General features: G+C 43.0%; 1 protein-coding gene across 3 annotated transcripts in view; it reads right to left on the bottom strand.

Annotated features, from left to right (window-relative positions):
- The window catches only part of UNK (unk zinc finger), a 58,190-nt gene that overhangs the window by 17,506 nt on the left and 26,496 nt on the right, over positions 1-14,188 (bottom strand). For all 3 annotated transcript variants that reach the window (XM_024214109.2, XM_024214110.2, XM_024214111.2), the window contains exons 4-10: positions 13,736-13,866; positions 13,471-13,606; positions 11,717-11,834; positions 10,693-10,777; positions 8,458-8,600; positions 7,207-7,254; positions 6,217-6,417 (exon numbers count right to left, since the gene is read on the bottom strand). In XM_024214109.2, the coding sequence (XP_024069877.2) occupies positions 6,217-6,417; positions 7,207-7,254; positions 8,458-8,600; positions 10,693-10,777; positions 11,717-11,834; positions 13,471-13,606; positions 13,736-13,866 (862 nt within the window). The remainder of the gene's footprint in view (positions 1-6,216; positions 6,418-7,206; positions 7,255-8,457; positions 8,601-10,692; positions 10,778-11,716; positions 11,835-13,470; positions 13,607-13,735; positions 13,867-14,188) is intronic.

Here is a 14,188-nt window from a genome sequence, read left to right as displayed (position 1 = left end):
CAAAGATCTTTCTGTACTGCTTTCCCTAAATAGTGCACTGTGTGTATGTGGCAGTCACAACTGAACTGATCTCAGGCTTGTCTTTCTTTGTGTGCAATTGATGCTGTGTTATGTTAGCGCATCTGCGTGTGTTGATAACACGCCTGCTAGATCACCCAGTGCATCTCTTCCTTGCTGACACTCATCTGAACGCAAAATGTGACATAAGCAGGAGTCAGCAGTTAGAGTGGAGAGAGAGAGAGAGAGAGAGATGCACACATACAAACAGAATCACTGCCCATTGTTTTTCCCACCCCTGCTGAGAGGATTCTTGCCAACATACTTGGCAATGTTGCAGCTATGCCTCACTGAAGGTTCTTAATACATTTCAGGGCAAGCCCCAATGTCTGCAACCCTGAATTTGGTGCAACACCAGTTAAAAACTCCACATTTTTCTCCTTTATGCCCAGGTACAATAGTAAAGAAACGCCTGTATTTCTGAATAACATTAGAGAGTACAAAACTAACCAAAACAGGCAGAACAATTAAAAGTGGAGATGGAATTTCAATCTATAATTTGCTCTGTTGAGTCGTGGGGGAGGAAAGCGTGATGTAAATTATGGATGAAACACAGAACATGCCACATCCAGCACAGAAGAAATCTGCTGTGCAGCATGTTTGCAGGTTATTAGCACCTTTCATCCAAAGTGCTTAAAGGCCTTTACAAACACTAATAAAATAAGCTGTACAACCCCATTGTGCGGTAAGTGTTATCAAGCAGAGCATGAAGAGGTTAAGCAACTTGCCAAAAGGGCCCAGAGAAACTCAGCAGCAGAGTCACGCACAGAACCCAGGAGTCGTGACTCTGAGACCGTGCTGTACATCACACTCTGTCCTCACTGCACATGAAGGGGTGGAAGAGGATCAATACTAAAAGGGATTTCATTGGCGCAGCTTTTCCAGTCTTGTGTCACAACCTGATAGGATCTCAAGCTAATTCTTTTGTGCACAGCATGAAAACTCCTTAATGAAAAGTGATTTGTGTTACTTGCTTAGGAAGCCAGGCCAGATATTCAGGTCTCTTGGCAAAATCTGCTGTCTTTCTTTTTTTAAAACCTAGTATCATTTATCCAGCTACATTCAGATTCTTATACTTGTATTGTGGTCGCTTTAGCATGCATGCTAAGCAACCATCCTGTTTTACTGGCCATGTGTTTTGGATGACATACTACTTATGCATTCAACTGAACCATTATGGAACATCACACAAAGCCTGGTTCACCAATGTGAACTTTAATATGGATGGCCCAGATCCCTTCAGAGTAGCACAATGACAGCAGAAAATGGCAGAAGGTAGATCCTCCAATTTTGGGTCTTTGCCCAGTTTTCTGCCAACTGTAAATTTTCATTTTCATTTCATGTAAGAGTCCATCTTTCGTTTCTTTGAGAAGAGCATTCTCAATCCTTTGCTGTTAGCTAAACATTAGCTGATGTTTGAAAATCACTTTAAAGATGAAGAGTTATGTAGCTGCTAAGTGTTAATATTATTATATTATTACTGCTCTGTTAGCTCACCCTTGCCAAAAACTATCTTCAACCAAACAACAATAACAGCAAAGGTGCAACTTCCCCTCCATTCATCTCAAGGAGAGAGGAATGAGATGGCTCATTTAAATACTATCACTATGAAATCTACATCATACCCAGGTTACAGAACTAGGCAAAAGCTTCTGACCAAAATGTTCAAATATGAGCGCCTAAAGTTGGGTGTCTAATTCCTGGCCTGATTTTCGAAAGGGCTGAGAACCTGCAGGACCCACTGAAGTCAATGCAAACTGTGGACTCTCAGCACCTCTTAAAAATCAGACCACTTTTATTTATTAGATGCCTAATTTTGGGCATCTCCATTTGAATATTGTAGATTTTTCTTTACAGGGCTTTAGCACAGTCAGTAGCATAGTTACTATACAACTTGGCTGCATGCACACAAGCAACACCACACTATGTTAAAGCACAGTGCCAGAACACAATGTGTTCTTAGTGCAGACTGGGCCTCACTCACACACACTCATCTGGAGACAGGGCCCTTCTAAGTGTCATATTTATATTCCCTCCCCCTTCCTCCTCAGGTTGGGCTCTTTGCCCATGCTTTCTCCAAAGCAGGCTCTCCCTCGGGCCTGGTCTCTGTTAGCAGGAGACTGGGGTTCTCTTGGCCCTTCAGCCTTGGAGCTGCCCAGTTACTCCTTTACTACAGCACTTGCAATGGAAAACGAGCATGTGGCTTTTCTTTTGTTTTTAAACAACTACTACCGGTACAAGCTGCTGTACTTAGCAGGGAGATGTGGTGGAGTCACAGCCAGCCCTGAACTTTGATCCCAAAGACACATTACATAGATTTGCAATTCCCGGTTTCTTAAGCCATGCCCGTGTTAAGCAAACACCAGAACTGTTTTTGAAAATGGTTTAAATTAATAGGGCTTAAACGCAGTCCATTCCACAACTAAATCATTTTAACTAAACCAAACAGTGGTCAAGACTAGCCTCCTGGCAGGCTTGAAACATGACTTTTTCACCCAGCTGTAAAAAAATCATGTGGGCACACATGACATTAATGACTTCTAAATCATGTCATTTTTTCAAGACCTTGTCTAAGCTGGGGATTTCAATTGTTTGTATTGTAACCGAAGTGCAACGTAGACAGTGCCTTTTAGGCTTAATGCTAATTTTCTCAACGTAATGTAGACAGGGCCTAAATGTGGCCAGATTAAAGGCAGATTTTCTAGGCACCTCTGCTTTCAGTAATCTACAACCATATCTCACTTTGGTAGAGACCAGCCCTCATGAAAAGATGTCTGTGAAAATGTCTTTTTCAATCCCTAACAAAAATCTACTTATCACACTAGCAATATCATCAGCAACAGCAATTTACAGAACATCACTTTACAAATAAAGACGAAGCCACCATCCCTGTCCAGGACACAGATGAGTCATCAATTTCAGAAGGGAAAATGCAGAGAAATTACTGGTAACACCAAGGAAGGAAATTAATGGAAGAATTGGACCTGAAGGTGGAAAAGGTGGCACATGGCAGACAAGAAACAGGAGATTGTTCTAAGCTTAGGGAGCAGTATGATTAAGGCTTTAAACTGAGAATGGAAAGAGACAAAGGGAGCAATTATGCAAGAGGATTGGGAGGCACATCAAGAGTAAGAGGAATGACAGTTGAGTTCTAGGTCAGGATGAGATTATGTGGGGAAAGTGAGAAGGAGAAGTTACTTACCTCATGCAGTAACTGGTGTTCTTCGAGATGCGTGCCCCTATGGATGCTCCACATCAGGATGTGTGCATGCCTGCAACCTCTTGATGGGAAATTTTTGTCGGCAGTATCTGTGGGTCCACGCCTGCACCCTAGATATCCTTGTGCTCCAGTATGAGGATATAAAGGGGATGGACCCGCCATCACTCCATTTCCTTCTCAGCCATGAATCCTCAGCGAAAGGACTCTGAGTTAGAGGGGAAGGATGACGGATACTGGAGCATCCATAGGGATACACTTCTCGAAGAACTCCAGTTACTGTACAAGGCAAGTAACCTCTCCTTCTTCTTTGAGTAGTGTCCCTATGGGTACTTCATGGCAGGAAATTCCCAAGCAGTACTTCAGTCACAGAGGAGGGTGCCGAGGAGGTGGATTCAGTTTGTAGAAAGCATTACTGAAAGTCGCGTCGGCTCTGGAAGCAGGCACAAGAGTGTAATGCTGGGAAAACGTGCACTGAAGACCAGGTGGCTGCCCTGCAGATGTCTGAGATAGGTATGTTTTTCAGTAGGGCTACAGAGGAGATTGACCCCACATACACCTTTTGTGGCTCCGTTCACCAATTGAGGACCCACCAAGGTACAGATCCACGCTTGGATAGACTGTGCTTGTTGGGGTTGTAGATGGTTCCCATCCAGGCTTGAAGACACCAAAAGTGTGGTCTTGTTAAAATGTATAGGCTTTCATATGGCCCAGAAGTTGCAGAAAATCCCTTGCTGTGGTTTATAGGCTCTGTTGTATTGTTGAAACGAGGCTGGACATTGTGGCAAATCTGTCCTTCGGCAAGTATGCTGTGGCAGTGAAGGAGTCCAGAGTGGCCCCAAAGAAGTCCATTGAGTGGGTGCGAGGATAGACTTTTCCACATTGAGGCGGAGGTCCAGTGAATGGAACAGAGATTGCTGTTTGTATCTCAGGAAATGAGAGACCTTTCAGGAACCATCATCCATGTAGGGAAACATGATTATTCCAATCTGGCGAAGATGGGCTGTGATAGCTGAGAGGACTTTGGTAAAGACTCCTGGGGCAGTGGAGAGGCCAAAGGGTAGAATGCAATACTGGTAGTGGTCCCTGCCCACCAGAAAATGTAGAAAAAAATCTGTGTGAGGGGTGCATGGCTATACGAACATAAGTGTTCTGAAGGAAGAGGGAATTATCACTGCTAGGGTTACCATTCTGAAACACTGAGAGCAAACGAAGATGTTCAAAGTCCTGAGGTCAAGAATTAGTCTCCATCTCCTGTTTTTCCTCAGGACCAGGAAGTTCCAGGAATAAAACCCTTTCCAGATAAAGTGTGGTAGAACAGGTTTGATCTTATATTAGGAGGCCTCATGAGAGCCTCATGAGAAGGGTTCCTGAAGATGGATGGGACAGGGGAGTTAGGGGTCTGGAAGGAACTGAAATGGGATCTGGAAAGGGTCCTGTAACTGCATTGGTACCAGAGGCTGATACTTGATTGGCTGGTGAGATGGTACCAGAGGATGTGTCAGTACCAGTGGGAAATTACTCTCGATACCCTCAAAAAGTTTGTGGGAAACTGGTGACTGTGTCAGTACTAGAGGACAAGTCACTGTTGAAGATGGTAGGGTCAGAGGGTAAGTAGTGTGGTGACAAATGGGCCTACAAATTTACCCAAATTGGGAGCTCAACTCTAAAAAGTAGGTAAAAATTCATAAGATGTTAAAATAACCTTTAATAACAAATGTTGATGGGAAAAGGTATGAAAGGGAGACAGAATAACTGAATTAATCTAAACAAAAAGGCCGAGTTGAGATGATTCAATGACTGTGTTGAAATTATGCTTGTAAAAAACAGGAGATATGGAGCCGGAAGTTAATAAGCCAAAACTGGTAAGTCTGACATTAAACCTAATTGGTGGACAAAATAATGAGGAGTGGGCTATTCCACCCATCGCTCCCTTTTTGGGTCCTTAAAAGAAAAAGAGTTTGTGGGGAAAGTATCAAAGAACAAAAAGAAGAACAGATGGAAAAAAACAGACAAAGGCTACTGGTGCGAACTTCACCACCATGGCTGCCGCTGCTACCTCCACTGTTTCCTGGTGGGCCTTCATCATCCTGACGATAATTTTACATGAGTAATCATAAAAATAAAATACCAAAAAATTAAGTGAAGAGAGGCAGCAAGCTGTGTGTCTAGCTAACGGAAAACATGATGCTCCATCTCAAGTCACAGACAGTTCAGTAAGAAGTGGAATGGTGGCGGGTCAACCCTGCCTTATATTCTTGACCCAGAGCACGTGGATATCTAGAGAGCAGGTGCAGAACCATGAACACTGCTCATAAAATTCTCCAATCAAGAGTGTACAGGCTCATGCACATCCTGATGTGTAGCACTCCCAGGGACACTACTTGAAGAACAAGGAGTCTCAATTTAATGTGGAAGCCAGGGAAGAGATTCCAGAAGAAGGATGATATGGTTGGAGCAGTGGGAGAGGAAGAGGACTAGCAGTGGTGTTTTAGACAGACTAGAGAATGAAAGGTGACAACAGCAGAGATCAAGGTGTAGTGATCAAGGTCACCAAGATGTGAACAAGGATTTTAGCAGTGAAGAGAGAGAGGAAAAGATTAATTCTGGGATATTCTACATCCGAAGAGAACCTGGATATGGAAGGAGGATATATAAATGACATCAAGTTGCTATCCAATGGTAATAGAGAAGAAAAGAAGTGGAGAGGGACTTGAAGTAAAGGGGAGAAGCTAAATTTTTGACAGACTGAGTTTGCAATGGCAGTAGGACACCCACAAGTTGATGTGAGATTGAATGGATTGATGGAGGTTGGGAGTGGAAGAGTATATTTGGGAATCAAACATTGTGGCAATAGTGTGTTACTTTTGTTCCACAGATGGAGGAATCAATCCAAACTAAGTCAGGCAATTGCTCTCCACCACCCAACACTCCCTTCTTACCTGGCATTTGAAGCTCTTCAGATACTCAGCTCCCACCTGATCCTCCCGCTCAAACCCTGGTGCCTTCTTGTAGCTGCTGGCTGCTGTTACTGAGTCTGTGGGAAAACCAATGCTCTCCAAGCTGTGTTGTTTCCCAATGGCACCAGGAGGGGACCCACATATATTAGATGGACTTCCGAGACTGCTGTTCCTACAAAGAATCTAATGGGAGAAGAAAACACAAAGGTCATAAAACTGGAGAGTTCAAACAGTCAGCAGCGCTGAGTCAAATGATTCCTAAGGACACTGATTCTCTTACTTCCTTGTTTGTGCATTACCTTTATTGATGGTCAGCACAAAGAGACAAATCTAGACAGCCAATAGGGGGAGCACAAAATACTGTTTGTGTGCAAATCTCACAAATATAATGACTCTTTGTTGTAATTTCTCAGCAACGGAGTGGTGGATTTAGCACGGTGATTTGTAACTTGAGGCTCTAGAGAAACTTCAACCCCTCTGCAGCCTTACATGCAACTCATGGAGTTCACAGGCCTGATCAAAGCTCTTCTCATTTTCCTTAAGCTACAGGGTGATTCAGGTCAGGATCCTGCCTGCACTTTGAGGAGGAACAGTGTTTTAACCCTGTTAGACAGTAATAAAAACACCTGAGCCTGCAGGAGCAGCGTATATGCTACAGCATCTACCAGTGGAGCTGCACCCTGCTAGTCTGAAAATCCTAGTGTAGACAAGGCCAAAGTATCGACAACCAGTGTTAAAACAAGGCTCCCCAGCAGGTTCTCTCCTTTGGGCCACAACCATGCATCATGCATTTAAACAGGATTATTTTTGCAACTTAGAACTGTGTTTGCACATGCTTGTTGATCCCAAAGTTTGAAATGCTGCATAGAGAGGGCTGGAGATACAAAGAGGAAGTGCTGGGAGCGTCCTACAATGTTATGATTTTTTACACAGACTCTCTGCTGTTTTCCCTCCCCTGCAGTCACTACTTACTGTGGTAGAGGTGGGGCTAGTTGGCAGAGTTCCTGGTTTACTCCACACCTACAGTACAAATACAAAACAGAACAGGCCAAGTGAGGTTGGTTACTTCACTGAGTATTTTCCTTTGATTAATTACTCATGTAAAATTATCATCAGCAAAGCTATATTTGTTTGCAGACTACATGCAGCTGCCCTGATGACTGAGGAAATGGCAAAAAGACATGTGTTTCCTTTTTTGGTATGTGTTCATGGATGAGGAAGGGATCAATTTTAAAGACTGAAGAGCTCCAGAAAGAGAACAGACCTCAGTGATCATCAGATGGAACAGACATTCAGTTTCCCTGTGGCTTGCCCAGCATTCAGATGGCACTTTCACAGAAAATAAAAGAATGTTTGTACTTTATTCCACAGTGTTATTTACTAAGAGAAAATAAATGAGTTCAACTCATCTAAACCAGTTTAGAATTTGCAATCATGATTTAAGACCAGGCTATTGTAGCTCTTCAAAATCTTCATCAACAGTTTGGGAATGCTGCAAGCTCCAAAGTGGCTTAATGCAAATAGGCAAAGATTAAAAAAAACGGGGGGGAGGGGGGGGGAGAGGGAGGAATCAGAAAGAAAAGAAGATGCTTTGTACCCCACTCACTCCTGTGTCTGTATGTTGTCTACTTTGATTGTAAGCTTTTCTTGTCAGAGACCTCTTGTCTTGTATGTACAGCTAATGGACATAGAACACTTTGGGGCACTGTATAAACCAGTAAATGTAGCAGGGCTTGGCCACCCCTCGGTAAATCACAAATATTCTGTAATGCAAGACACATTGTGCACAGGCTAAACCTCTTTGAGATTTCATGCATAAGCAAACTAAACTGCAGTTTCGTACTCGGGATTATACTGGCTCATGGCTTGTACATGGAAACAGAAGCCCTACATTTTTCTCCAAGCAGAAAGGAGTTAGGCTGGATGAACTGCTGCAATGCACTCTCCACTTTCCTGAAAAATACCTTAACCCAGAGCTAAAAAGGAAACTTTTCAGAGAATGAAAAGCAGAGAAGTGCTATAGGCATGGAGTGGGTTTCTATGAGTAAGGCTGAAACCTATGTCCCTCCCCAAATAAGCTCTCTGAGGGAAGTACTGAGCTGAGAGCCAACAAAATTCAAATCCTTTGGGAAATGTTCCTCCTCTGGAAGACAGTGGTACAACAGGTCAGGGAAATGCAGGTTCATAACATGTGGACAAATGCTTCCCAGCAGGGTCACATACATTGCTAAGGTCCGGGGCATGTGGACTGGAAGGGCTCACTGGAACAGAATCACCAGCAGCTGATGGCATATACATCACAGGGCCTGTTTGCGTTGGGCTGGATACAGCTGAGGATGGCTGTAAATCTTCATTGAGTGGAGGCTCTGCGAGAAATAAAAGGGCACGCAATATCACTCAAAGCTACATGAATGGCCAAGGATCACAAGATGCTTGGGAAGACCAGCAGCTACACACATCTCCTGCTGCTAGTTCTCCACAGGGAATGTTTCAGGGATGCTTATTTTTAATCAGTATAGAAGCAACAAGAAATCCTATCAGGCAAAATGGGCATTTCTCATCTTATAGTATTACTCTTTCTTCAGTTCTGCAATCTGCTGGCCTCTAGCTCAGTAATACCTCTTCCTCCAACAGTATTTTTACTAAGCGAATTACATGCTACACATTCAGGATATCCTGAACTAACTAGGGGTTTTATCCATGCTATGCACACAGGTGATTGATTTGTTATGATTAGCTAAGGGAGATAGATACATTTCTGTAAGTCCTCAACACCAACCATTACAGAAAATGGTAATGTGTGTACAAGGCTATGGAATTGCACCCTTCCCTTTAAACATCAAAAATACCCAGGAAAATAGTGCAGGCTTTCGCTGCATTGATTTAAAACATTATACAGCCCTCAGCAACAAATGGCTATCACTCGTGAAATTCATCAGGATGATTTCCAAGAGATTTAGATGATCTTGGATATGATCTTATTTTCCTTTTTATAGGGGCTTCCACCTGTGGATCTCAAAGCACTTCACATATAGTAATGAATTAAGCCTCATTACACTTCTGTCAAGACAGAAATTATTATTTTCACTTTTAAATGGGCAAATCAAGGCACAAAGAGATTTGCTCAAGGTCATGCAGTGAATCAGTCTCAGAGCAAGGATTAGAGCCCATTTCTACCGGCTCACAACCACTCTGCTCCGACTACCTAAATTCAGCATTACAACTTGAGTGCAGAATCCAATAGGAACAATGGGATGTGAAAGAGCTAGCCCTCATTTATAAATGCAAGTATCGACAGTAATAACCAAATTTATCAACCAGAATTATGACAAAGAAACTAAAAGGGACCAGAATTCAAGTTTTCTATCCGTTATGCATGAAAGTGGCTTCCAGTATGGAAGTCCCAAATTCAGACAGACATTTGTAACTAGCTCTATTACATCCAGAGAAATATGAAGAACAAGCCAACAACAGACTCTCTGCTCTCTTTTAAAGGGGCATTGTCAGGAGGTATAGAGGTTTTCTAGAAAACAGTTAAAAAACTTTACTAGTGCCGTTTAAAAAAAATATTAATAAAAACAGCTCTTATCTGGATTTAAATAATCTTGTGCAGTATTTGTGACTCAAATGTTGGAGCATCATTTAATACTGTATAAGAGAATTAGCAAGAGAACCTGCCTAATAACATTCCTTAGTATTTATATAGCACTTTTCATCTTCAAAGCATATTACCAACCATTAATTAATCCTCACACTAAAATACTTTCATTACTTAATACGTGGAGAAACATGCACAGAAAGCTGAAGTGTGCAGAAGGTCACTCTAAATGATCATGATGGTCCCTTTTGGCTTTAAAGACTATGACTTGTCCAAAATTGCAGAGTCAGGGAGTCAGTGTTGGAGTTGGGATTAGAACTCAGGTGATCCTGACTGCCAATTATAGGAGGCAAAACTAGACTAGAAACAAACCTATTTTTGTTGTTTAATCTCAGTTAAGATACAAGATGTAAATTAAAAACACAAATGGTAAAAATAAATTTGATTTTTAAATGTTAATAATCTCATGTTAGAAATTACATTCTAAGATTTTTAAGAACTCATTTTTAAGAACGCTTTGAACTTGACTGTGTCCCAGTTTAACCATATGAAGAAGAAAGGCAGTGCTCTCTCTATACTATAGTCCTTATAATTCTGAGGATATGGAGAGCTGAGCTAGTGAGATATAAGAGAGGGAAAGATGTTTCAAAAGCGAAGGCAATGAGTAACTATGGTTGTAGCCCTACAAAACATCTATTGCCTTCAGCTGTGCTCACACCTCCTATTGGCATCATGACTTTAAATGAACTACCAAAGAAAGCTCTCCCCTTTGTGGTCCTATCTACCCTGGCCTGGAGCACCAAACTAAAGACATTTATGGCTAAAGCCTCACTGAAAGATGAGAGAAGAAGCCAACATACGTTCTACATGTGCAAAGGCACAGAAGGGTCCCCGAGGACAGCTGCCAGACTGCTGCATGTCGTTGCACTTGGTGGATTTGTAGATCTGAGACGAAAAAACAAAACAAAACACACAGAGACATTGTAAGAAAAGACTGAGCGTAGTGACTCAGGCAGAGAAATACCTAAAATAGATTCAATAGTGAGACAGAAATACAGACTAGAGTCACAGACACAAACAAAGATGTCAGAGTATCCACTTCAATGCTTTGCTTTAAAGAAAGAAAAGCCACTGGAGTTCTGGTAACGTCAATAATTGTCCCATCACAGCTAAGGTCACCTAAGGGTTAGCAGTTGCCATCAGTCCCCAATGACTTCAGTTGGAGCTCTGGGTGTGGAACAATAGTAAATTATAGTGTTAGGGGAATAACTGATAAATGACAGGCTAGAAAACTGATCCCCTGTTTAGTAAGAAAATGATCAATAACTGACAATGGTTGTCAGAAATGGGTCCTTCCTTCCTCTGATGGGGAAAATGACATTGCTAGTGTAGGCCAGACAAAACCACTTTCAACAGCATAATGTGAAGTGCGACTGCGACATGCTTTCTGTAATTCTTCTGGAAAAGCTTTGGGCCAGTCTGCACTAGCAGTTAAGCCATTTTCAGAACTGGTTCATGGGGACCTGTTATTGACAACTGTCAATTACAAATCACTTTCATAGTAGATAAAACCTATTAGTTCACCTGTGTACCCATTCAACACATCTACAATACACACATACACACTACACGCTTACCCTCTCTTTCTCCCTCACACATACTCTTTTCCTCTCCTTCTTTACCTTCCCCCCAAGGGACACTTGTCAAGTAGCTGTGGTCCAAGCTCACCTCAAATGTGCTGTTTCTGCACTCAAGGACCATGTTGCAAGCAGATCATCATTCCCTGCCTGTTTGCTGGGCCCTTGCTGCCTATCAACACCTGTAATCCTGGAATTCTCCCTCTCAAATAGCAAGATGTCAAATGGGAAGGTCGGGTTACCATACCTCTGGGTGAAACTGCTGCTCTGTGCGAGTGTGGCAGTACTGGCATGTGTCCCCATTCTCACACTTACTGGGGTCTCCCCACTCGTCTCCATGTTTCACACTGGGGCATGGTGAAGATCTGTATAAAGAAGGGGTAGTGGAATGCATCAAACACAAACATGTATTGGCCACTCTCAGCCCTACCTCCTGGCACCCCAACATCCCAAACTGGGAGCCAGGCTCTACTGCTCCCCTCTATTGTACACACTCTGCTCTCCCAGCTTCTTCTCCTGCACTCACTTCTTGGTGCCTATGCAGCTTCCTCCCTGCTACCTCTGCAGCTTCTATCACTTGTAAAGACTGCCCAATTAAAGAGATTTTTTTTCACCATCTGAGACTAAATGCTGACTTGAACCAAAATAGTTTAACCGTATTAGTAGGTGATATGATAGTGTCAAAGATACTGGATCTGTTTTCTGTTTCAGAACTGGGTCTTCATATAATGTTAATAAGTTAATTGACTAATCCCAAAACACATAGCCCTGTAAGCTGGTCAGTTTCCAGGGTTACATTGTGGCCCTGTAGAAGACTGGCTGTGTGGGGTCACCAGTGAAAATGCAGGCCTGTTCCCTTTCTTTCTGCTGGGAACCTTTTCTGTTTCCCCGGTCTGCACTCTTGATGTGCCCCACTCCCCCTGTTCTATATGGTCTTATCCATTCCCTCAATAAACTGCAGGGGAGGCACATAGCAGCAGCAGCAGCAGGGACTGAGCAGACAGCCGCATCAGTTGTTGGGGGAGGATGGCTGGCAGCACAGAAGTAGGAGAGATACTGATGCTCTCTGTGCACTGGTAGGGGGCCCTCAACTCTTCCAATACTTGTAAATAAGGCACCCGAGGACTCTCATGGTGTGTATGCTTGTCCTGGAGGTGATGGGTTAATGCTCCTTTGATTTTACGGGGTTTTAGAATTGATTGAAAAAATGTTGTGATCAAAATGTTGGGAGGAAAATGAGACTATTCATGATTTGCCCACCATGTTTTTCAGCCAGTTTTGATGTTTTTAAGAGGGACTGAAAAAAAGCCCCCCTGAGGCCGTAATAAAAGTTCTTTTGTGCTCTTGGAAATCAGAGCCACTAACCTGGACAAACTGTGTTCACGAAGACACCTTAATGGTGACGAGTCAGGAGATGGGAAAATGATGCAAACACCTCTAAACTAAGTTGCAGGACCCTTTAACAGTCAAATGAGGAGTGCAAAGCAGGCAGCACTGGTGATCTCCCCAAACCCCTTTCAATCTCAATCATCAGACATATGAGATGGCCTGATAATTCTGAAACGTTTACCTGCTCTCAGTTAAGCCTATAAAAACATGACCTACACGCAGCGTGTGGTTTTGTTTACAAATGGAACTAAATTCCCCTTTTAGTTTTTTTTCACCCTGCATCATTTTTTAAATGAGTTTTTTGTTTAACTCATTATGGTTGTTATGGAGAAGCCACATGCAGGTTCTGTCCACAATGAGTAGACCAGAGCTGTAACATGATTTGGTAACACAGTTATTTGTTTATTATAGGCATTTATTATTGATCCTAGTTATAAGGCAAATTCCCAGGCCTGGGACTAGCATGTTAACCCAGTCCTTCAGCACAGCAGAACTGTCAGAACAGGCCTTAAGGAAGGGCTAACAATATTAAATGAAGCAAATCCAAGGTCCTTGGCTGGGGACCACCCTGAACTCCTAAGCTGGAAAATGAAAGACCCAGGATGAGGGTACCTGTATTTGTGTTTTCTTGGGCTCCTTCTTCTATCTTTGCTGTTGTGGTAGTAGGGACAGGCATAACCTTGGCGACAGAGACGGGGGGGTTTCTTGCATTGCTCTGTCTTGTAGTTTCCCAACACGTACGTTGTGTCTGTGAAGGAAGGTCCCACTGGTTACTTGGAGATGACAGGTGTTTTGCTTACTATGCAAAAGCCCTTGATGGGAGCGGGCACTCCAAGCACACTGGATTGCCCCCCATGCAAGACCCTAAGGGACTCACCTTGCCACCTTGGCTCCTCACTGAGTATTTTCTCTATCATAGCATGGCTAGCAGCGACTGCAGATTGACCCTCTATGCCACCCTCTGATGTGGTCTGACCATTCTGCAAAGCCTCCATAGCCTGAAGCTCCCTTCGGGAATAGAGTTAAATGAACAATAGGCAGACAGAGCAGATGAAGAGACAGATATGTGTGTCTAACAATTTTGTCAGACAGCAATTGCTACAGCACTTCGAAGTAGTTGTATGTTCGTGATGTCCACTGGCTTTTGCCATAACATACATAGAAACAAGTGATCAAACACCGGCAGTTCATTCCCTGGGAATTTCAGCCTCAGAAGTTTGAACCCCCTGCAGGGTTCTCAGGCAGGGTGCCACTAGCCTCGTGCTTCCCCCTTTTTGGGGGAACCCCTTTGAAGAGGTTTTTGTGTTTCGCCTTGCTAGGGAGGGAAATA

This window comes from Terrapene carolina, unplaced genomic scaffold (assembly GCF_002925995.2).
Source record: "Terrapene carolina triunguis isolate 2854851 unplaced genomic scaffold, T_m_triunguis-2.0 Scaffold192, whole genome shotgun sequence".
NCBI classification, from domain to species: domain Eukaryota; kingdom Metazoa; phylum Chordata; order Testudines; family Emydidae; genus Terrapene; species Terrapene triunguis.
This window is presented reverse-complemented; position numbering and strand designations above follow the sequence as displayed.